General features: G+C 43.3%; 1 protein-coding gene across 8 annotated transcripts in view; it reads left to right on the top strand.

Moving 5' to 3' along the window:
• The window catches only part of TRIM2 (tripartite motif containing 2), a 113,952-nt gene that overhangs the window by 67,271 nt on the left and 19,871 nt on the right, over positions 1-26,810 (top strand). For all 8 annotated transcript variants that reach the window (XM_004758085.3, XM_004758084.3, XM_045078310.1 and 5 more), the window contains exons 4-8: positions 10,452-10,603; positions 11,784-11,964; positions 13,068-13,791; positions 26,068-26,171; positions 26,414-26,581. In XM_004758085.3, coding sequence (XP_004758142.1) covers positions 10,452-10,603; positions 11,784-11,964; positions 13,068-13,791; positions 26,068-26,171; positions 26,414-26,581 — 1,329 coding nt within the window. The remainder of the gene's footprint in view (positions 1-10,451; positions 10,604-11,783; positions 11,965-13,067; positions 13,792-26,067; positions 26,172-26,413; positions 26,582-26,810) is intronic.

Below are 26,810 nucleotides of genomic sequence, written 5' to 3'. Positions count from 1 at the left end.
ATTGCGGATTCCATATCTTTCATTATTTAATTGAAAGCACATCAGGCTGTCAATAACCGTGGTTTTCTATGCAATGTTCTCCAAGGGAGAATTACTATGTAGGTTTTGTAAAAGGAACTTTAAAAGATGTTTTCAATTAGTTTGAGTATTTTTTTTTAAGATTTATTTATTTATTTATTTGACAGAGAGAGAGAGAAGGAACACAAGCAGGGGGAGTGGGAGAGGGAGAAGCAGGCTTCCCTTGGAGCAGGGAGCCCAATGCAGGGCTCAATCCCAGGTGTCCAGGATCATGACCTGAGTTAAAGGCAGACGCTTAATGACTGAGCCACCCAGCTCAATCTTCTTATGACTGTCTCTCACAAGGGCTCCTGCTGAAGCCGTCTCCTCCTAGAGCTCACATTCTAAATACTAGGCTGTGAGGGCATTTCTACCAGGTACAAGAGTTGTCTTGAAGTTAGTCCAGGCATGGAGCTCTCTGGAAATCTGCTTTGATAGAGGAGTGAAGTTTTAGGAATATTAGGAGATCTACTCTAGACACTGGTCTAGATTTGGGATGTAGAGAGCAATTGTATAGAATGAGAAATATTGACAACTATAAAGAATACATCAATAAGTGAAGGTAGGGGCGCCTGGGTGGCTCAGTGGGTTAAGTCTCTGCCTTCGGCTCAGGTCATGATCTCAGGATCCTGGGTCGAGCCCCGAATCAGGCTCTGCTCAGCAGAGAGCTTGCTTCCCCCTCCCCCTCTGCCTGCCTCTCTGCCTACTTGCGATCTTTCTCTCTCTCTGTCAAATAAGTAAAAATAATAATAAAAATAAGTGAAAGTAAGAGTGTCATGAATTCAGGCAACAGCCTGTAGCTCCTTGCTGTGAGAGCATGGAGATGGGCGCTGGCCGTGGGAGCACAGGTGAGTTGAAGGATACTGGGAGGAGCCTAGAAAGACAACTGGGGAGAGATTGTGAAAGCTATGAATTTCATGGGGAAAATGTTTGACCTAAATTTCGTATGCAATAGGGAAACATGAAAACCTTTTGAGTAGGAGATGAATATTTTCCTGGACTTACGGAGTAGCAGAGATGCAAGGCTGCAACATCAATTTTGAGTTTATTGAGTGATCCAGATAAGAGATGCTAAGGGGTGGGAGAATGACACCAATGGGCCTGGAGAAGAGAGGATGAATTTCAGGGAAGAGAGTACTCTTTCACTTGAGAATCTGCCTCCCACAAATAAAACGTCATACGCTAAAATCTGTTCAACTAAGCTGTTAAGACTATGAGAATTTGAGCCATTAAAATTGGTCATAAACTAGGTCACTAAAATCCATCAGTATTTTTTCCCTTGTGTAGACCAAGTTCATATACCACAGTGCATTGAAGTTGCATTAGTAACATACATTATAGAAAAACCCCAGACCTTTATTAAAAGCTCATAATTATTTAATCAAAAAACCCTGCAAAACTAGACGATTTACAACATAGTGAAAGTGAAAACCTTATCTATTAAATGTATAGGGTAAAGTCCAATCTGTACTCAGGAAATTTTATAGGTTTATTTTCTTTATTTAAAAAGTTCAATTCAGGGGCGCCTGGGTGGCTCAGTGGGTTAAGCCGCTACCTTCGGCTCAGGTCATGATCTCAGGGTCCTGGGATCGAGCCCCGCATCAGGCTCTCTGCTCAGCAGGGAGCCTGCTTCCTCCTCTCTCTCTCTCTGCCTGCCTCTCTGTCTACTTGTCATCTCTGTCTGTCAAATAAATAAATAAAATCTTTAAAAAAAAAATAAAATAAAAAGTTCAATTCAAAGAGTTAGGGAAAACAAAGTAAGTATATGGAACCCAAGAGCAAGAAAATAATAAAGATAAACTTAGTTTGAAGATAATAAAACAATTGAGTTAATAAATCTATGAGCTGTTTTTTTAATTAATGAAATAATTTGACACCTGATAAACCAACAAAAGGGAAATGTGACTGCATCAAATGAGGACTAATAAAGAGATATCAGTACAGCTAAAAGGATTTTTTTTAAAGAGTTATTTATTTATTTGAGAGAGAGCGCTAGTACATGAGAAGAAGGAAGGGCAGAGGCAGAGGGACAAGCAGACTCCCTGCTAAGTGGGAAGCCAGACCTGGGGCTGGACCCAGCACCCTGAGATCATGACCTGAGCCTCCCAGGCACCCCAACAGTAACTGTAAAATTCTTAATTAAAATGCCCCAGCAAATTCGTATTATGTAAGCATTAATAATTAAAGAAAATTATTCATATCATGAGAGAAAATGGGCAAAGAACTCAGAAAATTCACAAAGGATATAAAATGACTAATTATCATTTGAGAAAAAATGTCAAACTTCACAAATAATCACATCTTTTCAAATTAGGTACAGGTTTTTAAAGATAATAGGTAGTGCTGATGAGGATAGGGGAGACATTTTCCTATGCCGTGGGCGGGAGTGTGAATTGCTCTACAGAAAGTTTGTGTCAGTTTGTCGAACTGCAATGAGTGTTTTATGCAACTTCCTATCCTTTCATTCAGTAATTCCATGAATAGAAATATTTCTGAGGAAACTGCTGGAGAAGAGAATGAAGATAGAAGAATGTTAATTGAAAAATTTATGTGATAGCAAAATTGGAAATAATCTGAACGTGCAATATTAGGGAAATGGTTACGTTATGGTTAAGTCCCTATAACTGATTATTGGGTAGCCACTGAAATTGATGTTATGGTAACAAGTGACATTTTTCCAATATGTGAGTATGACTGTGTGTTTATATAGACCTTTGTGTTTAATGAGTAAGAGCACCCTGTATATGCAGTATAGAAGGGAGAAGGATATTCTGTGCCACCTGAGGTACAAACAGAATTTCTTAAAAAGATGTATTTCCTGAGCACAGCTCAGCAAATGAGACCCTTGGATCCCGCAAAACTGCTAAGCAGAATCACTCTTAGAGATGGTGATTCCAGCAAAGTTAAAGAATCCTTTAGGTTAAAACTTTGTCTTGTTCCTCTACAAAAAACGCATCACATCAAATCCACTAAAAATTAAATCTATCTAGAGTTTGAACCTCCTTGAGGTAGATGATGCTATTTAAATAGCATGTTTTGGCAGCGCCTGGGTGGCTCAACTGGTTAAGCGTCTGCCTTTAGCTTTTGGCTCAGGTCAAGATCCCAGGGTCCCAAGATCAAGTCCCATCAGACTCCCAACTCCCCAGGGAGTCTGCTTCTCCCTCTGACCCTCTCCCCCCTCTCGTTCTCAAATAAATAAATAAAATCTTTTTTAAAAAGTTTAAAAAATAAATAAAGCATTGTTTGGGTGCTTTCTCTGTGCTGTAATCATATAATTTATAAACTAGCAAGAGGCCTTGGAAATTAACAGCATGTGTCTTGAATCATTCTATTGTTTCATCAAAGATTGTAGGAGTTCACTGCTGCTGCTTTGAAACAGGGGTCCTCATTGCATAGTCAAGTCAAATACATGAGTATTGCAGATAAATTGCTGCAGTTAATTGCCATGGGTAAATCTTTAAAAACAATTCAAGCATCTGAAGGTTAATAAAATCAGATAATTAACAATAAAGCAGGATGTTGTCCTCATAACTGCCTGGTGCTGATTAGCACACGTGGATGAAAGCCTGTCATTTGCTTTAAGTGCTGTGACACTATCTGTCTTCTAATTAAACTGTCATGGCTGTATTATTCAATACAAAGAAGAATGGGAATAGTGGTCAGGGGTTTAAGAGGTTCTTTGCACGTAAAGCAGACATTTGCGCTCATGCTCGTGGTCCCTGGAACACAAATGATCATTAAACCCTGTTATGGCTTGCTTAGGCACCTTACTAACGAGGATGTTAAGAGGTGCAAAGGAGAGAGCCTTATTAAGAATGCCCTACCACTGGGGCGCCTGAGTGGCTCAGTAGGTTAAGCCTCTGCCTTTGGCTCGGGTCATGATCTCAGGGTCCTGGAATCGAGCCCCGAGTTGGGCTCTCTGCTCAGCGGGGAGCCTGCTTCTTCCTCTCTCTCTGCCTGCCTCTCTGCTTGCTTGTGATCTCTCTCTGTCAAATAAATTAAATTAAATTAAATTAAAAAAAAAAGAATGCCCTATTACTAACAAGTTCCCACTTGCACAAGCTCCAGAATGGCCACAAGGCCCTGACCACCCTTCCCACTATGTTAGTAATGCATACTTCTTGCCTTGTCACTTTCACAAATGGTAACTACCTGTCAACAAAAATAAGCTAGTCCTAGCCTCTGGCCCATCCACCCTAGGAACACCAGCATCATGTCACTCACAATGGATGAGCTCCGCTGAGTCTCACACTTCGAACAGTGACCTCTCAGTCAAAGAGGTCAGAACCTGAGCACAAGCATTTGAGAATGACTGGTCGTTTGTTCACATTTCAGAATGATTCTAGGGCCTTTGTTTCCAAGAAACACTTAGGAGACCAAACCGGGGACAATTACCCAGGTACACTGCTATCTCTTCAAAGATGCGTTTCTTTTTTAATTAAGGGAAAATTCATACAACATAAAAGTAATCAACCATTTTAAGTTATACAACTCAGGCCAGCTCTTGATTTTGGCTCAGGTCATGATCTCAGGGTCCTGAGATCGAGCCCCACCCACATCAGGATCTTCAGTGGGCATGGAGCCTGCTTAAGATTCTCTCTCTCCCTCTGCCTCTTCTCCCCACCCCCCTCCCACCCACTTACTCTCCCTCCATAAAAATATAATAATTTTAAAAAATTAAAATACACAGTTCAGTGGTTTTTAGTATATTCAACAGGTTGTGCAAGTATCACCACTAATTCCAGAACTTTTTCATCATGTCACTCCCCATTCTATCTTTCTCCTAACCCCTGGCAAGCACCAGTGTGCGTTCTATCTCTATAGATGTGTCCATTATAGACATTTGATATAAATCAGTCATAAATTAGGGGCTGTTTTGAATCTGGATTCTGTCACTTAGCATAATGTTTCCAAAGTTCATCTACATTGTAGTATATAGAACTTTGTGCCTTTTTTATGGATTAAATAATATTCCATCATCTGGATATACCACAATTCACTTGTCCCTTCATCAACTGTTGGAGATTAGGGTTGTTCCCACTTTGGGGCTGTTGTGAATAATGCTTTGAACATTTGTGTACAAGTTATCGTGTGGATGTAAGTTTTCAGTTTTCTTGGGTATATACCTAGGAGTGGAAGTCCTGGGTCACATAATCATTCTGTACTTAGCTTTTGAGGAGGCACCAAATTGTTTTCATAGTGACTTCTCCATTTTACATTCCTGCCAGCAAAGTAGGAGAGTTCTGATTTTCCCACATTTTCACCAACACTTGTTATTGTCTGACTTTTTGAGTCTAGCCATCCTCGTCGGTATGGAGTATCTCTTCATAGTTTTGATTTGGATTTCCATAGTGATTAATAATGTTGAGCATATTTCTTTTGTGCAAATTGACCATTTGTATATTTTCTTTGGAGAAATGTCTCTCCAAGTCCTTTGCCAATTTTTGAATTGGGTTCTTGAGTTGTAGGGATTCTTTATGTGTTCTGGATACTTCATCCTATCAGATTTCTGGCAAGCAAATATTTTTTCCTATTCTTTTCACTCTCTCTCTTCTTTTAAAGCTTTTATTTTTAAGCAATCTCTGTACCCAATGTGGCGCTCAAATTCACAAGCCCGAGATGGAGAGTCACATCCTCTCTTGACTGAGCCAGCCAGGTGCCCCTCTTTTTATTTTCTTGGTCGTATCTTGATAGTGCCCTTGACGCACCAGATTTTTTTTTTTTATTAACATATAATGTATTACTAGCCCCAGGGGTACAGGTCTGCGAATCATCAGGCTTACACATTTCACAGCACTCACCTTAGCACATTCCTCCCCAATGTGATGCACAAGATTTTTTGATAAGGTACAATTTATCAGCTTTTTGTTATTGTAACTTGTGCTGTTGGTGTCATATCTAGGAAACCACTGCGAAATCATAAGTTGTAAAGATTTACTCCTATTTTTTTTCTAGGAGTTTTATAGTTTTAGCCTATATATTTAGGCCATTCATCTATTTTGAGATAATTTTTGTAGTTAGAGCAAAGTAAAGGTTCCACTTCATTCTTTTACATGTGGATATCCAGTGGTCTTGGCATCATTTGTGGAAAGGACTATTTTTTTTCTCCATTGTGTGGTCTTGGCACCCTTGTCAAGAATCAGTTGACCATAAACATATGGTTTTATTTCTGGATTTACAGTTCTACTCCATTGTTCAATATGTCTAGCCTCATGTCAGTAACATAGTATTTTGATTATTCTATGTTGGTACTAAGTTTTGAAATTGGGAAGTCTGAATCTTACAATTTTTTTTCCTCCCATGATTGTTTTGGCTGTTCAGGGTCCCGTGTAATTCCACCTGAATTTTAGGAACAGCTTGTTCACTTCCGTGAAAACAGATGCTTGAATTTTGATAGATATTTCACTAAATCAATAGATCAATTTTGGGCATGTTGCCCTCTTAACAGTTTTAAGACTTCGAGTTCATGAGCATGAATTATTTTTCCATTAATTTCCATTATTTAGGTGTTCTTTCAACAATGTTTTGTAGTTTTCAGTGTACAAGTCTTAAACCTTCTTGGTTAAATTTATTCTTAAGTATTTTCTAGTCCTTTGATGCTAGTATAAATGGCATTATTTTCTTGATTTCATTTTTGGATTATTCATTGCAAAGTATTTAGAAATACAACTGATTTTTGTTTGTTGATCTTGTATCCTACAGCTTTGCTGAATTCATGTGTTAGTCCTAATAGCTTTGTGGGGGAGGGAGGCCTGGGTGGAGGATGTATTCTTTAGGGCTTTCTGTATATAAGATCTTATCATCTTAGAATAGAGAAATTCTTACTTCTTTCTTTCCAGAGTTTATGCATTTTATTGCTTTTTCTTGCCTAAATGCTGTGGCTCGAACTTTCAGTACATTGCTGAGTAGAAATGGCAAGAGTGGTCATCCTTGTCTTGTTCCTTATCTTAGGGGATCACCATAAGGTATTATGTTAGTTGTATGATTTTTGTAGAAACCCCTTATCAAGTTGAGGAAGTATTCTATTTCTAGTTTGATAAATGTTTTTATCATGAAATGGTATTAGATTCTGTCAATTTTTTTTTTTCTGCATCAGTTGAGATGACCATGTGGGTTCCCCCAACTTTATTCTATTAGTGTGGTGTATTACATATACTAATTTTTGTATGTGAACCACTTTTGCAGTACTGGGTTAAACTTCACTTGTTCATACTGTATAATCCTTTTAATATACAGCTTGATTCAGTTTACTTGTATTTTGTTAAGGATTTTTGCCTCTATATTCACAAGGGATGTGAACTTTTCTTGTGATGTCTTTTGCTTTGGTGTTGGGGGTTGTTGGCGTAATAGAATAAGTTAGGGTATGTTCTCTCATCTTCTATTTTTTGAAGAGCTTGGAAGGGTTGGTGTTAATTTTTCTTTAAATGTTTGGTAGAATTCATCAGTGAAGGCATCTGGTCCTGGACTTTTCTTTGTTGGAAGGTTTTTTTTTTTTTTTTTTTTTTTAAGATTTATTTATTTTCTTGACAGATATCACAAGTAGGCAGAGAGAGAGAAAGAGAGGGAAGCAGGCTCCCTGCTGAGCAGGGAACCCGATGTGGGGCTTGATCCCAGGACCCTGGGATCATGACCTGAGCCGAAGGCAGAGGCTTTAACCCATTGAGCCACCCAGGTGCCCCTGTTGGAAGTTTTTTGAATACTGATTCAATATCCGATTATAGGTCTGTTCAGGTTTTCTGTTTCTTCTTTGGGTCAGCTTTGGTAGTTTGTGTGTTTCTAAGAATTTATCCATTTTATCGATATTATTCAATTCGTTGGCATACAACTGTCCCTAGTATCCTGCTTGTCAATGTTGTTGATCTTCACAAAGAACCAACTTTTGGTTTCATTGATTCTCCCTATTGTATTTCCATTTTCTGTTTTGTTTATCTCCACTTTCATCTTTATTATTTTCTTTCTTCTTCTTGCTTTGGTTTTAATTTGTTCTTCTTTTCTAGTTCTTTAAGGTTGAAATTTAGATTATTGATTTGAGATCTTTCTTCTTTTTAAAGTAGGCATTTATAACTAACATTTTGCTCTGAGTGCTGTCTCATAAGTTTCGGTATATTGGGTTTTTATTTTTACTCATCTCAAAGTATATTCTAATTTCCCTTGTGACTTCTTCTCTGACTCATTGTTCAAGAGTAGGTTATTTAATTTTCCAGGTTTCCTTCTGTTACAGATTTCTAATTTAATTCCATTGTGGCCAGAGAAGATACTTGTGTGATTTTAATCTTTTTAAATTTGAGACTTTTGTGACCTAATATATGGTCTATTCTGGAGAACTTTCCATGTGTACTTGACAAAAATGTATATTCTATTATTGAATAGAATGTTCTATAGATGGCTGTTAGGCCTAGTTGCTTTATTGATCTTCTATCTAAGTGTTAGATCATTAATGAAAGTGGGGTATTGAAATCTCCAGCTATTGTTGGACTGTTCATTTCTCCCTTCAATTCTGTCTGTTTTTACTTCATATATTTTGGGGCTCTGTTGTTGGGTACACATTTGCTTGTAATTGTCATATCTTCTTGATAAATTTATCATCTAATCATAATATAATGTCCTTCTTTATCTGTTGTAACAACTTTTGTCTTAAAGTTTATTTTGTCTGATATTAGAATAGCCACTCCAGTTGTCTCTCTTTCTCTCTGTTTCTTTTTCTGGGAGGGGGAAGCAGGGAGAGGCAGAAGGAGAGGAAGAGAGAGTGAATCCTCAGCAGCCTCCACACCTAGGGTGGAGCTCGCCAACCCAGGACTCCATCTCACAATCCTGAGTTCCTGACCCGAGCTGAAATCAAGCATCCCGTGTTTAACTGAACCACCCAGGCACCCCGCTCCTGCTCTCCTCTGATTACTCTTTGCATGGAATATTTTTTCACCCTTTTAATTTCAATCTATTTGTGTCTTTGACTCTAAAATGAGACTCTTATAGACAGCATACAATTCATTCAAAGAGCAATTTTTGAATACTTACTTTGTGCAAGTAATTACTTAGGCTCTGGGTAAGGGACTTCCTATGTTCAGGAACTTAATATCTTATAAACAGTTCATAAAATGGGGTATAAATAAAGGTGCTTTGGTGGGAACATTCACTTTGTGAAAATCCACCAATCTTTAGGAAGACTTTTGCCCTTTTCTGTATGTGTCTTATACTTTAAGAAAAAGTTCCCTCCAAGAAGCACTTTGGGAATTCAAAATTGGAAGAAGTTATTTTCAGCTGAGAGAATAGGGGAATGCCTTCACCCGGAAACTGACTTTTGAAAGGCTTTATGTTATATTGTTACTGAGAGTTCGTCATAATCAGGATAAGTGGCTTTATTTTCATGGAAGCGGATGATATCATCATCTTCTTCTTCATCATCATCATCATCATCATATCGTCATTGCTGCTGCTTGATCGTGCCAGTGCCAAGCATCATCTACTTCTTCGTGCATATTAACCTACTGAATTCTCAAAGCCTAGGAAGTAGGTTACTATTATTGTCTTTATTTGACAGAGGAAAACTTGAGACACAGTGAAGTTACCTAAGTGATAGAGCCAGAGTACAAATTGCTCCCTATAGCTTATCTCTTATAGAAAGAGTATCAGTTCTCACAGTATGGTTCAGGAACCCTTTGGGACCCAAGACCCTTTGTGGGGAGGGCAGTCCAGAGATCAAAACTATATTTATAATAATACTAAGGCATTATACGCCTTTTTCACTCTCATTCTCTCAGGAGTGTACAGTGCAATTTTCCAGAGACAATATGATCTGTGCTGTCACAACAGATTGAACGCAGAAGCAGATATGAGAATCCAGTTGTCTTCTATTAAGCCAGACACTGAAGGAAATTTAACAAGTGGGAAACAATACCACTCTCCTCACAACATTTTTTTGTTTTCCCAAATAGAGTTATCTTTCATGAATCATATTGTTTACGTTAACATTTAGTGGGCTTATTATTGCTTTTGATAAATTAATATTTATAATTTTTCAGTTTTTCAGATAAATATCTATAGATACAATTCACATACATAAAAGCACTTTGGAGTCCTCAGGCATTTATAGAGAGTGGGAAAGTGTCCTAAGATCACAGAGCTTGAGCATCACAGTCCCATGCTATTCAGCTCTCAGGTAATAGCCACGGAAGAGCTGGTTTTGTGAGGACAGCAGCAGCTTTGGAGTCTGGCCCACCTCTGTTTGAGATCTGCACAGACAGTATACCCTTCCTTTACTTCTGTGACATCGGACATACTGCCTACATCCCGGGGAAGCCATGAGTGTTCCATGAGAAGGCCGACTAAAGGCCTAGCGTATAGTTAGCACCCGGTTAGTAGTATTGAACCAGACCTTGTTTTTGTGCTACCCACAGGTGATGGACTTTTACTGCCAGTCTTGCGAGACCGCCATGTGTCGGGAGTGCACTGAGGGGGAGCATGCGGAACACCCCACAGTCCCCCTCAAGGACGTGGTGGAGCAGCACAAGGCCTCACTCCAGGTCCAGCTGGACGCTGTCAACAAAAGGTGCACACGCGTCCCCCAGACTCCCGACTGGCTGAGCATGAGGCTTGGCCTCTGGATCTCCGGCCTCAGTGGAATAATAGGTTCACGCTACCTAAATAAATTCTCCTTTGATGGTGGATCTGTAGTCATAAACTAGTGAGTGATAAGGGTCATCCCCTGCCCCTTGGTAAAATTCTAACCTCCTTATGTTATGAGTGGTGGCATTTTTGTTTTAGTACCTTTGAATGACTAAAAGAATAAAATACTTTCAGGGAAAATGCTCCCGGGAGATCCCTGAAATCCATGCCTGAAACCAGGCTGAGTTTTTCTTAGTTGCTCTTTCTGACATATACTGGTATACTGGACCATTGTGTTGACTGTCACTAGCTTGTCTCTGTTTGAGCCCAGCAAAATAGTACCAACCAGTGATTGTTCAATTTTCCTTATGTTTCCCTGCTTCCAGCCTTACTCTTTGGCATGAAAAAGAGGGGACAGGGTAGTTGTGCGATACATGAGAAAGACAAGAGAAAGGAAGTAAACAACCAACTGAAAATCTATCATCACCAACAGTTGTAGTGAGAAAAGTGTGGTTATTCTATAATAATTAAAGGAACTTGGAAGCTTGCAAATGTTCCCAGGAAACTCAGAGTCTGGATAAGTTTTTCATATGATTAGGTGAAAAGATAACAGCTATATATTTAGAACAATGGTTCTCAATTGTGGGCAGTTCTACCCTTGGAGGCATTTGGCAATGACCTGCAGACAGTTTGGTGTCACAGTTGCGTGTGGGGGTGCTGTTGGCATCTGGCAGAAGACAGGATGCTGTTAAACATCTTATAACACCTAGGATAGTCCCCTGCAACAAAGAAGCATGTGGCCTATAATGTTACAGTGTCAAGTTGGAGACGGCTTGCTTCAGAATGAGGAGAAGCCATGGTGTTTAGAGAGCCTCAAGACTTTGTACCATCAATAATTAAAATTAGATGATTGATTAGATGAAGTAGACGTGGACCCTCAAAGTCTCTTCTCTCAAAAGCAGTTAATTATGTCATGTCTTATTTATTCTGTTCTTCCGCTATTACTTTTTTTGAAGATGATGAAAGGCAAAGAAAATGTTTTTTGACAAAACATAGTGTTTAGATAGATGTTTCTCTGTTTCTGGGTTGATGTTAAATAATGATCTTTAATGACTGTCCTCCAGGCTCCCAGAAATCGATTCTGCCCTTCAGTTCATCTCAGAAATCATTCATCAGTTAACCAACCAAAAGACCAGCATTGTGGATGACATCCATTCTACCTTTGATGAGCTCCAGAAGACTCTGAACGTGCGCAAAAGTGTGCTGCTTATGGAACTGGAAGTCAACTATGGCCTCAAACATAAAGTAAGATTCCAGCCATTCTCATAGATACACAGTAAGAGACCTGGGCACCTCTCTGCACTAGCTTACTGTGTTCTAATAATAGCAAAGGGGACTCAGATGGGTCCTTAACGTCACTGTTGCATAGTAAACAGTAGTTTTCTTTTTTAAGCAATCTACTTACTTATTTTAGAGAGAGAGAGAATGAGTAGAGCCGGGGGAGGGACAGAGAGAGGAGGAGAGAAGGAGAAGCAGGCTCTGTGTTGAGCAGGGAGCCTGCTGCCAGCTTGATCCTGGGATCCCAGGATCATGACCCCAGCTGAAGGCAGATACTTAAACAACTGAACCACCCTCCTGCCCCAACAGTACTTTTCATTTAATGGCACATCCAGCTATTTTTTCCTTCCTCTTTTCAGCCAAGTTCTATGATTCTGTAACCATAAGGTCCAATTTATAATTTGACCCAAGACAAGATTGAATATAAAGTCATGTTTTCAGGATTTAGGTTTAAGCTGGATTATTTTCCTTCCTTGATTATAATGTCTAATAGTCTCTTAATTGCTCTCTCATCCACACCAACCTGTTAGTCAACTTCCAAGAGAACCCTGACTGCGGCCTTTAACATGTCCAATCACAAAACCAGGGATCAAAAGCTTCTGCTATTAGGGTGTGGAGGGTTTTCATTAGTCTGGTTTCTGTTCCTTTAGGTGGCAACAGGGGATTTGGGGACTTTACGAAGAGATACTGAATAATGAATATTTCGGATGCCGGGCATAGCAATTTGTTTTCCCGGCTCCTAGTGGTGACGTTTCCGCTCGCCCCATCAAAAACACATGACCCAAGAAATATGTGTGTGGGAGAGTCCGGGCGAGGAGGAAGGGAGAGAGGAGGTACCGGGAACGCAATTCAGAATCAGGCTTTAGAAGCGGGTTCGCTGGGCGGGATTAAGTACCTCCCCCTCCCCCTGGGAGAGCCAGCGGCGTGGGCAGGTGGGGGTCGGGTGGAGGCCGGAGGAGGGCAGTGCCCCCGCGCGCCGGCGCGCTGCGTTCGCTGGGCAGAGCTCGTGCGCCGCGGCGAGCGCTCACCCGACCTCGCTTCCCCCCAACCCCCCACCCCCACCCCCGCAGGTCCTTCAGTCGCAGCTGGACACTCTGCTCGAGGGGCAGGAGAGTATAAAGAGCTGCAGCAACTTCACGGCGCAGGCCCTCAACCATGGCACGGAGACGGAGGTGCTGCTCGTGAAGAAGCAGATGAGCGAGAAGCTGAACGAACTGGCCGACCAGGACTTCCCGCTGCACCCGCGTGAAAACGATCAGCTGGATTTTATCGTGGAGACCGAGGGGCTCAAGAAGTCCATCCACAACCTCGGGACGATTTTAACCACCAACGCCGTCGCCTCCGAGACGGTGGCCACGGGCGAGGGGCTGCGGCAGACCATCATCGGGCAGCCCATGTCCGTCACCATAACGACCAAGGACAAAGACGGCGAGCTGTGCAAGACGGGCAACGCCTACATCACCGCCGAGCTGAGCACGCCCGACGGCAGCGTGGCGGACGGGGAGATCCTCGACAACAAGAACGGCACCTACGAGTTTTTGTACACCGTCCAGAAGGAAGGGGACTTCACCCTGTCGCTGCGGCTCTATGACCAGCACATCCGAGGCAGCCCGTTCAAGCTGAAAGTGATCCGGTCGGCCGACGTGTCTCCCACCACCGAGGGCGTGAAGAGGCGCGTGAAATCCCCGGGGAGCGGCCATGTAAAGCAGAAGGCGGTGAAGAGACCCGCCAGCATGTACAGCACTGGGAAGCGAAAAGAGAATCCCATCGAAGACGATCTGATCTTCCGAGTGGGTAAGGAGAAGGCGCCGCCGCGCCCCGTCGTCTGAGCGCTGCTCGGGTTCGGGGGCGCCGGGGAGAGGGCTGTGGCAAATGGGAACCTTGCGGGTCCGGACTGGGACCTGTAGGCGCTGCGGGACACTGGGGTATTTGATGGGGTGAGCTTAGGCAGTCTAATCCGGGGATTTTAGGATTTATTTCCCCCCCTTTCCTCCCTCCTCCTTCCTCTTTCCTCTCTCCCTCCTCATCTTCTTCCTTCTCTTCCTGCCTCCCTTCCTCTTCGCCCGGCCCGTCAGCCTCTCTCCCCATGTCCTCCTCCTTCCCCGCAAGCCCTCTCCACCCTCCGCCCCCATCTCTCAGTTTCCCCCTCTCTGGCCCCCTCGCTGGTCCCCATCCCTCCCTCCCTCTGCTCCCTTCTTTCTCCGCCTTCCCTTCCCCCGCTTCTCCAGGTGCTCTCCTCTCTCCCCCTTTCCTCCCCGCTCCTTCCCCACCTCCTCCTTTGTAACGCTAGTGCTGCATATTCATTGTAGAAAATTAGAAACGGAAAATAAGCAAAAAGAGAAAATAGCAAAAAAAATCACAGCGCTCAACCCGAAATTTTGAAGGACGTGTTGACCAACTCACCGCCCCCTGACCCCCCCCAACTCCCGCCAAAGGAATGTCTTTAAGCAGTAGCTAAAGGCAGAGCGATTGTTACTTGAGATCACTCCTTTGTTTCTCTGAATCCCAGCTCGGGCTGCACTGTGGGGGGAGGGCATGATGCCTCCCTGTCACCGCTTTGGTACCATAGGGCTGGGGATGGGGGACACGGAGCAGTGCAAGTCAGGGTCACTTCCAGGTGTGTGTAGCTGGAGAGCAGCCCCAAAGAGGGGAGGGTGGGTGGAAAATATGGAGAATGGAATGGGGCTGGGGCGGAAACCAGGCGATGAGCCAATAGATTGTGGAGAATGCAAATCTCAAATTCCCTTGTCTGCTTTATTGCCTCCGATTTTAACTGTTTATTCTCTCAGTAGAAAGCAAACTAAAGGTAAAAAAGAATGGACTTTGTCATATCCTGCTTATCTTTCTGCCTCTTAAGTCCTGTGGTGCAGAATCTCCGAAAGGGCACTGTATGAAGCCGACGGGGTTCAAATAGATTGGGAGACCTTAGCTTCAGTTAAGGAAAGTTTTTGTTGTTGGTGGTGGTGTTTTAACCCCGGAACCTTTAGAATCTGCCAGTGTGCCCTGTAAGTCTCCAAGGCAGGAGAAGGGATAACAGGCAGCACTTCCACAAAGCTTTCCTAAGCAGAGAACTTTTTCCATGGCACATCCTGGGAAACAAAGGCTCCTTGGAACCTCCTTGGTCAGCTGCTGCTCTTGCGTTAATACTGCATCTTGTAAAGGCCACGATGAGACATATAAGTTGTCCACTCACAGCCCAGAGGCCCTCCTCCCTTCACTGGTTGTATGTGCCACATGTGTACAGAAGTTGTAGATCTGCCTGCTGAAGAGGGATGGAGGAACTGGGCGAGGACCTGGGCAGGTGCAGGAGTGGGAGCCTCCCAGGTCTGCTGCTCCGGTTCTGGTTCTGCGTCTTGAACTTTAGACAGGTCTCTCAGCTTCTCTGAGCTCCAGTTTCCATGTCCATAAAATGAGAATAGAAGAAATACCTGCCTCGCGGAGCTGATGAAGTTCTAGAATATAGGTGAGGTTCAGTGGGGTGAGGTCTGGAGCCGATGACCAAGAAAGAATTCTTGAGACATCTTTGGTGCAAAATGGTGGTTTATTAAAGCATGGGGGCAGGACCCGTGGGCAGGAAGAGCTGCTGCCCCCGGGTTGTGAGGGGTGGCAGTTTATGTACCATGGGGGTGGGGGAAGGAAAAGGGAGGTTTCAGTAGAACTTTCATATGCTAAAGAGGACCTACAAGATACCTGATACCAGAGCCCTTGCCATTGTCAAGGTCGTTTTGCCCTTTTTAGCAAGCTATTAAGATAGTTGGGAGATTCCTAAAGAATGTCACATGTCCTACCCAGGAGTGGGGGTGGGGGAAGGTTGCAGGGTGTCAGCCTTTTGCTTTGTCCTCAGCCAGCCTTCTGTTCCCTCAGAGCCATTGTGAGTTTCAAGCTTAATGCCTCCTGGTATGCTGTCGGAGTTAAATAAATGAGAGCTATTGGTTTGCACAGGCAATGAAGGTCCTTAGATTTTCCCTACTTCCTTTTCTTCTAATTTTTTTTTTTAACCTTCCTGCCCCCCACTGATCCCCTGCATTGAGAACAAGCTCAGTGGGTCTCCTGCGTAACCCTTTCCACCAACCTTCTCCCCTGACCTCCCCCCAGCCAAGTGATCCCAGCCTATTTCTCCAGGCAGTATGCCAAGTGGAAAAGGACAAAGATCTGGGTCTGAATTCTGATTCTCCTTAACAGCTGGGCAAGTAGCTTACCTTTTCTGAACCCAGTGCTCTCAGTTCTGGTAACTGTTATTTTCCTACTGCTATTAATTTTAATCTCCATCATCACCACCTGTGATTCTCACCTGACGTAACTCTTCGGGTGTTTCCCTCCACCATATTGATTTTGAATCCCCAGCTCCCACCAGAGAAGGGGGTGTACGCTTTTCCCTCCTGCCCATTGCAGATTCACTGGTGATTCACTGGCACAGGTGGGAAGGTGTTTAAATGTTTAAACATCCGTCAAGAACTTAGAAGAGTGCCTGGCATACGGCACTGCGTCTGAGCTTATTCATGAAGTAAAGATGCTGTCTTAATTTGCCAGGGCTGTCGTAACAAAATTCCATAGACTAGGTGGCTTAAACAAAGGAAATTTATTTTCTCACAATTATGGAGACTGGAAGTCCAAGATCAAGGTGGTGCCAGAGTTGGTTTCCTATGAGGCCTTTCTCCTGGTCTTCTAGGTGGTGGTCTTCTTGCTGCTTTGTCCTTACAGGGTTGTCCCTCTGTATATGCAGAACCCCTGGTGTTTTTCTCTGTTCTGGTGAGAGATTAGGGCCTCACCCTAATGGCCTTATTTTAACTTAATCACTTCTTTTAAGACCTACTCTCCAAATTCATTTACATTCTGAGGTACTGGAGATTGGAACATGAATTTTGAGGGTTCAGCCCAGACGTAATGGCAGAAAGGAAAGCAGATCTTTCAGGCCTGTTTCTCCTTAACTTTATGTTTTACTCCAGAGCTAGCCAAAAGAAACCACTCATGGTGCAATAATTTGGCTCAAAAAGTGTTTCTAGGGGGTACCTGGGTGGCTCAGTGGGTTAAGCTGCTGCCTTCGCTCAGGTCATGATCTCAGGGTCCTGGGATCGAGTCCCACATTGGGCTCTCTGCTCAGCAGGGAGCCTGCTTCCCTCTCTCTCTCTCTGCCTGGCTCTCTGTCTACTTGTGATTCTTGTGATTTCTCTCTGTCAAAGAAATAAATTAAAAAAAAAAAAAAAACAACGTTTCTAGAGCACCTGGTGCCCTCTGTGCACTATGCCAGGTGATGAGAATCTAGAGGTAGAAGAAACGAGATCTCCCTCAAGGAGCTTACAGTCTGGGTCGTAGATGCATGACTGCGTGACTAAATGTGGTGTCGCATCAGTCTCTCCATCAGATGAGCAGGAGGTGAGAGAATTCACCTGAGGCAGAACAAGGGAGATGGAAGTTTCTGGAGTAGTGGGCGGGACTGAGACTGAGGCAGTGGGTAGGATTCGTTTTTAAAGAGGAAAGCTGAGGAGGTACAGGGATGTATGAACTCTTCCTTTTTTGGGGAGCCAGGCTGAGTTGTAAATAGCCCATTGGTCAGTTAGGGCCTCCGGGTGTTTTGAGGCTTTTTTGAAGTGGGTCATCTGGGGGGCGTGTCTGTATTCAACAGGTGCTCACTGGGGCCCTTTCTGCCTCCCACCGCTCAAGCCTGTTGCCTAAAAGCTGCCTCTACCCTTAATACCATGGGTTAGGGGGTGGAAAGCTAGGAAAAGGAGAAAGAATGTAAAGAAGAGGAGTTATCCTGGTTGACAGGTGGAAGTAGCACTCCCAGTCGAAGGACCAGTGCAAGGAGGAAAGGCTTGGCAAAGAGGAGTGAACTTGAGCGAGGTTTCTGAGCAACACATCCTGTGAGAAGATGCAGGGGAGCAAAGGTCGGCGCCATGGGATGTGGGGAAGGCACTGGCTGGAGATAAGGCTGGACAAGTCAGTGTCAGCGCCCACTGCTCCCCAAACACCCTCTGGGCTGCCATACCAGGCACCTGATCGCTGAATTCTTTCCTCAATTTTCCCCAAGTTTCACCTTCTCCTTTGGAGTCTGCTGTGATGATTACTCTTCGTGCATGGGCCTCATTTCCCAGTAAGATTACAGATGGCTTGAGGTCAAAGATGATGTCCAGCAATACCCCAAAGAATACTTGGCATAAGTACTTTATTCGTTTGAATAGGATCCAGTTGTGACCTTCCATGTGATTTAACTTCCCTCTCACCACTGTCAGGCCTCAGTGTTATCCAAGAACACACAGACCAGACAACCCGGCGCTAAGCCCGAGGCTAGTCATTCATGTGTATCCCCATGTCTGGAACTGTGCTACGCAATGTTAGACAAACAGTGCTGGCCTTCTAAGAACTTGTCTTCTTGACGTCTGTACTGTAGGCTACAGCAGGTAGAGTTTATATTAGTAATTAGAAGACTTTCAACTTTTTTTTTTTTTTACAATTGTAACTTTATTATTTTTTTTAAAAGATTTTATTCATTTATATGCCAGAGAGAGAGTATGCACAAGCAAGGGGAGTGGCTGGCAGAGACAGAGTCCTCATTGAGCAAGGATCATGACCTGAGCCAAAGGCAGACACTTAACTGACTGAGCTTCCCAGGCATCCCTATAATTTTGTTTTCGAACTTTAAGTTTCTCTGTACAAGTCAGCTTTTAGGTGCATAACAATAGAACATGCACATTTTGGGGGGCGCCTGGGTTGGCTCGGTCGGTTAAGCATACAGACTAGGACTCTTTGGCTAGGTCAAGATCTGTGGGTCAAGGGATGGAGCCCTGCTTTGGGTTCCACACTAAGCTGGGAGTCTGCCTCTCTCCCTCTGCTCTTCCCCCCCAGTCACGGTCTCTCTCTTTCTCAAAGAAATAAATCTTCAAAAAAAAAAAAGATAAAATACACCTTTAAAATGTTATTTAAAAAACAAAGACAAAAAAACCTCACAGTTTGACCAGTCCCTCTGTGCTGTGTTGAAGCCTGCCACATGTAACCCAAAATTCACTGAAATTCAGCTATACACCTGGCAGGATAACCACAGTTCTACTGTTCGCTCAATGGGTCTCACACATACTCAAGGCCCTCAATTTGTGCTTCAGAATATATAGTTTTGTTTTGTTGTTTTTCTTTTTAAATTTTTTTATTTTTTTAAAGATTTTATTTATTTATTTGACAGACAGATCACAAGTAGGCAGAGAGGCAGGCAGAGAGAGAGAGGAAGGGAAGCAGGCTCTCTGCTGAGCAGAGAGCCCAATGCAGGGCTCAATCCCATGACCTGAGCCGAAGGCAGAGGCTTTAATCCACTGAGCCACCCAGGCACCCCAGGATGTATAGTTTTCATAACACATGTATGAGGGTTCATTCAACAACCATAAATAATGTGCTGATTCTGTGTGCTCATGAGAGTGAATCCCCACTTTCTCGGTGATGGAAGGGATTTTTCAGGGCTAAATCTGACTCCCATTTTCACCCTCCTCACCAATTATCCAGCCCCCAAGTTAGATGGAATTCTGCTGTTGAGCCCTTACTATGTGCCAGATACTTGGCTGGGTCGCGGTACAAAAAGGGATGAGATTCTGACTGTGACTTAGAGGAGGCGACCATCCAAAAGAGACAGAGGTGTACAAAAATGTACCTTCAGCTTCAATCAAGACACAGACACTGGAGTGGCAAGGAGTCCCGGAAGGTTCCCAGAGATAGCCTCTAAGCCTAAGCTGGCTCTGAAAGGGACTGTCAGATGTAAGGGAAGAAAGGGTGCTTCAGATGAAGGGAGAGCAGGTGCAAAGGCAGGAAGGTGAGAAGCTGAGCGGTTCAAGACCGTCAATGATGCCATCCTCTTGGAGCCTCAGATGAAATAGAAGCAGAGAGAAGGTCGTGTTTTCCTCGATAAGGAGCTTGAACTTTGGTCTCAATCTCTGGGGAGGGCCAGGAAGATGGTTTCTGTAAGCCGCAGTGATGCTTATGCTCACTGGAGTTTGAGACCCATAGCCCCGTCTCTGGGGAGGCTCTGAGCTGGGTGATGTAGTGTGGTGGCTTACTAAGTTGTTTATTTCCAGAGAGCCTGGAGGCATTCTAGGTCATGTAAAGTCTCCCCCTGGAAGCAGTAGTCAACTTGAGCTAATTCAAGTGCTAGGGTTCAGAGTGTTTCAGTGCAGTGAAGAGGAAATGGCCAATTTATAAAGGCTTAGGAAGGGGCGCCTGGGGGCTCAGATCCTTCCTTAAGCCACTGCCTTCAGCTCTGTCATGATCCTGGGTCATGATCCTGGAGTGCCAGAATGGAGTCCTGCAGCAGACTCCCTGGGAGTCTGGTTCTCCCTCTGACCTCTTCACCCACCCACTGTGCTCTCTCTCATTCTCTCTCTCTCAAGTAAATAAAATCTTAAAAATAAATAAATAAATAAGCAAACAAATAAATACATGCATGCTCCGGACGGAGAGGGCAAGGCTCCGGGACCAGACTGAATTCTCGGTGTGTGACTTGCGTGCTGTAGGGACGTGAGCGGGTAGAGTGAGTGGCAGTTAAGGCTGTGCACTCTGAAGCCGGCTGCCCTGGGTCCTAGCCCCCAGCACTGCTACTTCCTCATCTGTGGGGTCCTGGCTAAGTTTCTTCTCTCAGTGCCTCAGAGGCCTCCATAAAATGGGTAGAAGAACCACCCGCCTCCTAGGGGCTTTGAATAACCACTGGTACTTGAATGATGCGCTGTCCACTTTAGAGAGGCAAAGGGAGGTAATACGAATTGACATTTTTTTTTAAAACATTTTATTTATTTATTTGACAGACAGAAATCACAAGTAGGCAGAGAGGCAGACAATGAGACAGGGGGAAGTAGGCTTCCCACTGAACAGAGAGCCCGATGCGGGGCTCGATCCCAGGACTCTGGGATCATGACCTTAGCTGAAGGCAGAAGCTTTAACCCACTGAGCCACTCAGGCGCCCCCTAATTGACATTTTATTCGTCGCTGTCGTATAGAAATAAGAGTTAACCTAAGTCTTGAAGAATAGTCAAGAACTGACTCCCTCATTTAAACCCCAGCCTGCTATTTATGAGTTATATGATTTAGGGGAAATTATGTAACCTTCTGTGCCTCAGTTCCTTTATCTATAAAATAGGGATGGTATTAAGGTGTACTTGATCTGGAAAGGATTAAAATAACATATGTAAAATGTATTCACAGAGTTTGGGTGTATAGTAAGGACTCAATAAATGTTGGCTGTTGTTGTTACTATTATTCTCATCAACCCAGGTAAGGATAGTCAGGAAAGGGGGCGGATTTCAGTTTTGATCAACCAGGCTGAAGTGTACCCTAGGCCCTTTAGAGTGTAGGTTTGGAGCTCAGCAAAGAAACCAGGGCTAGAGATCCATTTGGGAGTGAGACGTATAAGGAAGTTACTTTAAATCATCAGCTTCAGTGTGGTTCAGGAGGGAAGGATGGGGAGCGGAAGAGAAGGAAGGACTAAGCGTTCTCTGAGCCAGGCTTTGTGCAGTCCATTTCTATGTGGTGTCTTACTAAAAATCTTACTTAAAATCTTTGGTAGGGACGACACCCTTCCAGCTCCTTATGCCCCCACAGCAGAGAATATCTACCACAACACAGGAGGCACATGCTGGCGTGCACACCACCTCCTAACTCTGGGCTCCGTGATTTCATGTTACCAAGCCAGACATCAGCCTTGAGGGGAGCATTTACACTACAGAAGTGGGCGAGAGCTACAAGTCCGAGCTCTTCCCATGGTTCCTACCCCTCAAGAGCGAAATTACCGCTACATATAACTATCCCTCATCCTGAAGAAATGGGGGCTCCAAAAGCTTTAGGGCAGGTCCCAAGACACCTGGGCCTCTGATGCCCCTGCCTTTATTTATTTATTTATTTATAAGATTTTATTTATTTATTTGACACAGAGAGAGAGATCACAAGTAGGCAGAGAGAGCGGGGGAAGCAGGCTTCCTGCTCAGGGGGGAGCCCGATGAGGGGCTCAATCCCAGGACCCTGAGATCATGACCTGAGCCGAAGGCAGAGGCTTAACCCACTGAGGCACCCAGGTGTCCCAGCCCCTGCCTTTTTAATTGTATGACGATTCTTATTCATCTTAAATGTCTTTTAACTACCATGGTTTTCCAAAGTTGAGAGATTTGATACCTCCCACGCCTGAAAACTGAATTATATGCCCACTGTGAATGAGTTACTGTGCTAACTCTGATACTGTACCGGAAAACAATCCTGAATGAGTTTAGGGAGGTAGCTTAGAGCATCTGTTGATGAAACAGCGGGATTATTTTCCCCTGCACTGTTAGAGTTTGCTGACTAGAAGCGGTGAGCTGGTTTTGTCAGCTACTAAAGAAAATTATTAAACGAAAGGGAAGCCAGAAGACGTGGGAGGGAGTGAAAGAATCACAGCTGAATTGTTTCAAATTATGTAATGCATACACCATACCTTAATGTGTCAGTGAGAAGAATGGAATGGAACACTCCTTTGTACTCTTCGTATTCTAGTGGGCTTTCTTATAATGTAAGAAGGATGTCCTGAGTGCTAGGCGCTGTGCTGGGGTATGGGGTGCACAGCAAACAGGACAGATGTTGCCCCTGCCCTTGGAGAACTAACGTTTAGAGAGGGACAGTTAAACAGTTAAAATGCCATGTGCTAGGGGATGGAGTTCCTAAGGGTTTTAGAGAGAAAGCACGAGCCATATGAGCCCAGAGGTAATCAGGAACCTGGTATTCTAAAGTCTAATTAGAACCTGGTATGCTGGGGTGCCTGGGTGGCTCAATTGGTTAAGCAGCTGCCTTCGGCTCAGGTCATGATCCCAGCGTCCTGGGATCGAGTCCCGCATCAGGCTCCTTGCTCAGCAGGGAGCCTGCTTCTCCCTCTGCCTCTGCCTGCCATTCTGTCTGCCTGTGCTCGCTCTCTTTCCCTCTCTCAGACAAATAAATAAAATCTTTAAAAAAAAAAAAAAAGAACCTGGTATGCTAAAGTCTAATTGGAAAAAAGCAGGGGCGCTAGGGCACCTGGCCTGGTGCTCAGTCCGTTGAGCGGCTGATGCTTGGCTTTGGCTCAGATTGTGATCTCAGGGTCCAGATCAAGCCCTGCGTGGGAGTTCTCACTCAGCAGGGAGTCTCCTTAAGTTTGTTTGTCCCTTTCCCTCTGCCCCTTCCCCCCACCTGGCTCTTTCTATCTCTCTATCACTCTCTCTCAAATAATAAATCTTTAAAAAGGCAAACGGGGGAGAGTCCTGACTGGCCCAGTCAGTAAAACATACAAGTCTTGATCTTGATCTTGGGGTCATGAGTTCAAGCCCCATGTTGGGTGTAGAGGTCACTTAAAATTTAAAAAAAAAAAAAGGGAAGGCTGTGTGTAAGAGCAGGAGACCTGAGTTTTATTCTTTTCTCTGTCTTTACTACCTTTGTGATGTGTCTAGCTTCATTTTCTCATCTATAAAATGGAACAGTTATATTTGTCCTGCTAACTCTTGGGATTGTTCCAGCGAGTGCATTAAGAGAATATACTATGAAAATACTGTAAATATTACTGAACATTTTGTTTTTCCATGATGTAACGTAGGGTGTAATTTACTCCGTCGCTAATAATTCATCCGTGCACTCACGCATTCGACAAATTATTGGCTAAGCACCTACTTGTTTGAAGAGTCTGTGTTAGACCCTGTTTTTTGCTTGAGTTCATCCTCTTGCATTATCCCATTCGGAGTATCTAGATTTGTTTAGTGTTAATTCTCCTATTAGGTTGGAGTGGGGGGTGGAAGGAAATTCGCAGTTCTTTATCCCTATTTCAGTCCAGGGGCTTTCCTTGAGTGATCTTCCCGGGGGCATGGGTGGAGGTGTCCCCCGCAGAGCACGGATGAGAAGCTGTTGGCTTAAATATTCATTTCATGCTTCATGGGCTAGTTTAACATCTGGGAAAAACCAGTTTAATTATCTTATGGAATTGTTGCCAAATTGTTTATAATTACTTTTAAGACTGGTGTTACTCATTTTATTAGCCAAAACATAACCACCGAATGAATCAACATAGTCAGGAAAAGATTTTATAAGTACTATGTGTATTTATGTTACATTTATATTCATTACAAAAGAACTAGTTTTAGTTATGTAGAATACTTTGGAGGGGGATTTTCTGTAGTCCGAACAGAATATACTAAAAATCTTGAAGAGTAAAGCATGATCCCAAATTATTTCTAACTTGTAGAATTTATTTTATTTTGGTCCCAACATACTTGATAAATGGCTGGATTGTGGGCATTTCAGCATGATAATATGCTGTAGTTCCACGTTATTACACACCCTCGATATTTTTGAAGCTTAACTGCTAATGAAGATAGCATTAGCTATCCCTCAAGAATATGCTGGTAGTTTTGTTTGATCTTCAGGAATAACACTGTGATCCTGCTATGCTTAAAAACTCAAATAGATTTTTTAGAAAAATGATCAATACTTTCTGATAAGATGAAAGATACCCTTAAGAATCAGAAGGTATTACCAGTCAGGCCGACCCCAGCTGTTTGAATACTAAGCCACATGGCTTCAAAAGATTTTTTAAAATAAATGTAAAATTGAAATGGCAGTGTCTGCTCTATCTAGCTTTTTCAAAAACATATAGTCAAGGGGTGTCGGGTGGCTCAGTTGGGTAAGCCTCTGCCATTGGCTCAGGTCATGATCTCAGGGTCCTGGGATGGAGCACCAAGTTGGGCTCCCTGCTTCTCCCTTCCCTCTCCCCCTCCTCTCTGCTTGTGCCATCTCCCCCCACCCCTCAAATAATTACATAAAATCTTTAAAAATACACACACACACCCCTGGGCTAATGGATGTTCTTTCGACCCTGTGATTTTATCTATTCGTGGGGCAGCAGACTCAAGCTCGAGTTAACTTGAGACCGAGAATAAGAGCTGGGCCAGCTCGGAGCACTGGAGCCTAGTAGAGGCGATAGAGTCTGTCTAACAGCATGGTCTTTAGCACCAAGTTTCCATTGCTCTCATGACCTGGTATTGGTAGGCACTGAGCATCTCCGTTCATTTCACACTGGGCAGAGTCTTCCTTCTCCTTGTTCCAGACGGCATTGACGTGGAGCCCAAAGAAATGTCTTCCCAAGTTTCGCCTACGCTCAGAAATGTATGTTCATTTCTGCAAAGATGAAAGTGTTAGTATTTTTTGTACAACCACGTCTGAGCAGTGCGTAAGCCCGCGTCTGACGCCAGCCACCATCGGTGTGCCTGCGGCACCACGTTCATGCCTAGAGCCAAAAGATCACATTGCTCTTTGGAGTAGGATAAAAAATGAAATGATAGGGTGAAATGAAATGATAAAAAGTGCCTCCCGAAAAGCTGAGATGTAGCTTTTTCTCTCTAATTGTGAAAATCGAAACAAAAAGAGACATCTGTTAACCCATAGACGCCCTGGCTTTTTTCTTGCTCCTGCCTCATCTCTCACTGAAAAGCCTAGTATGGTTGAGAGTATTATTGGATTAATTAACTTTCCTTTTGTATTTATTTAATCCAGAAGGCGCTATGAGATACTGAGTCTTTGAAAATAATGCATAAGTTAATCATTACATGACCATCAGCCTGCTAGTTTTATAACATCTGAGGCCCTGTGGTTTGTTAAATGTACTGAAAGCTTCTTCTTAGAAGCTTCTTCAAGTCAGGTTTCTTCCAGAAGCTGCTGAGTGAGAGGGTGGGGTTTCAGCAAAACTCTAAAATAAGGCCCTCTGCTGTTGCTTCTCATCGATTGTAGTATTAGGTTTTTTATTGTTTGTGAAATCTTACATACATTTTAATATGATTATTAATATAATATTAAAATAATATGTAGCTACAGCTTAAGACAAGATTCCATTTGCCTAAAAAAAGTGATTTTTACAAAAACTTTATTGGTCTGGAAGAGATGTTTAGGAGCCTATACATTAGGTCATGGTGGGAGAGGTGCTTTTTTTTTTTTTTTTAAGTATAATTTTAAAAAATACATTCTCAGGTTCCCCATGGAAGCCTGGCTAATTCTCTTGAAGAAACGGGAAGATCTAATTCTCTGTTGCTTAATCTCTATGGTTTTATAATTTGTTTCTAGGTACCAAAGGAAGAAATAAAGGAGAATTTACAAATCTCCAAGGGGTAGCTGCATCTACAAGTGGAAAGATACTAATTGCAGATAGCAACAACCAATGTGTACAGGTATGGCCCCTCATATACCTTTCATATGCATATGCATATACCTGTGCATTTTTTCCTACTTAAGACTTCAGATCTACGGTACAAAGAAAGAAAGAGAAGCCTACAATCGGGTATAGGCTTTTCTTCAAATGGGATTTGCTTGTCCTGGCCTGTAGTACATATGACAGGCGTGTTCTTGACTGTTTCTTCCTCACTCATTTCTGTGCAAGTTCACGTTCCAAGGAATGTCCTCTGTTTTGCAGATATTTTCCAATGACGGCCAGTTCAAAAGTCGGTTTGGCATACGAGGGCGCTCTCCTGGGCAGCTGCAGCGGCCCACAGGAGTGGCTGTGCATCCCAGCGGGGACATAATCATCGCAGACTATGATAATAAGTGGGTTAGCATTTTCTCTTCTGATGGCAAGTTTAAGGTAAGATTAAGCTGCCAGGTGGCTGCTAACCGGTAGAGAGAAATAGGAACTATAAAGATGAACTTCGACAAGTTTTCATATACAAAGACCTGTTCACATTGTTCCATCTAACTTTTATGGAGAGGAACAGTGATATTGTCATAAATCTTATATATAGGAAATAGCGGCTTCATATTGTCAAGCCGTTAGGTTGCTCAGTCACTTTGTTTTTACGTATGATCATATTTAC

Source organism: Mustela putorius, unplaced genomic scaffold, assembly GCF_011764305.1.
Source record: "Mustela putorius furo isolate JIRA1106 unplaced genomic scaffold, ASM1176430v1.1 tig00000242_pilon_pilon_pilon, whole genome shotgun sequence".
Taxonomy (NCBI): Eukaryota; Metazoa; Chordata; class Mammalia; order Carnivora; family Mustelidae; genus Mustela; species Mustela putorius.
This window is presented reverse-complemented; position numbering and strand designations above follow the sequence as displayed.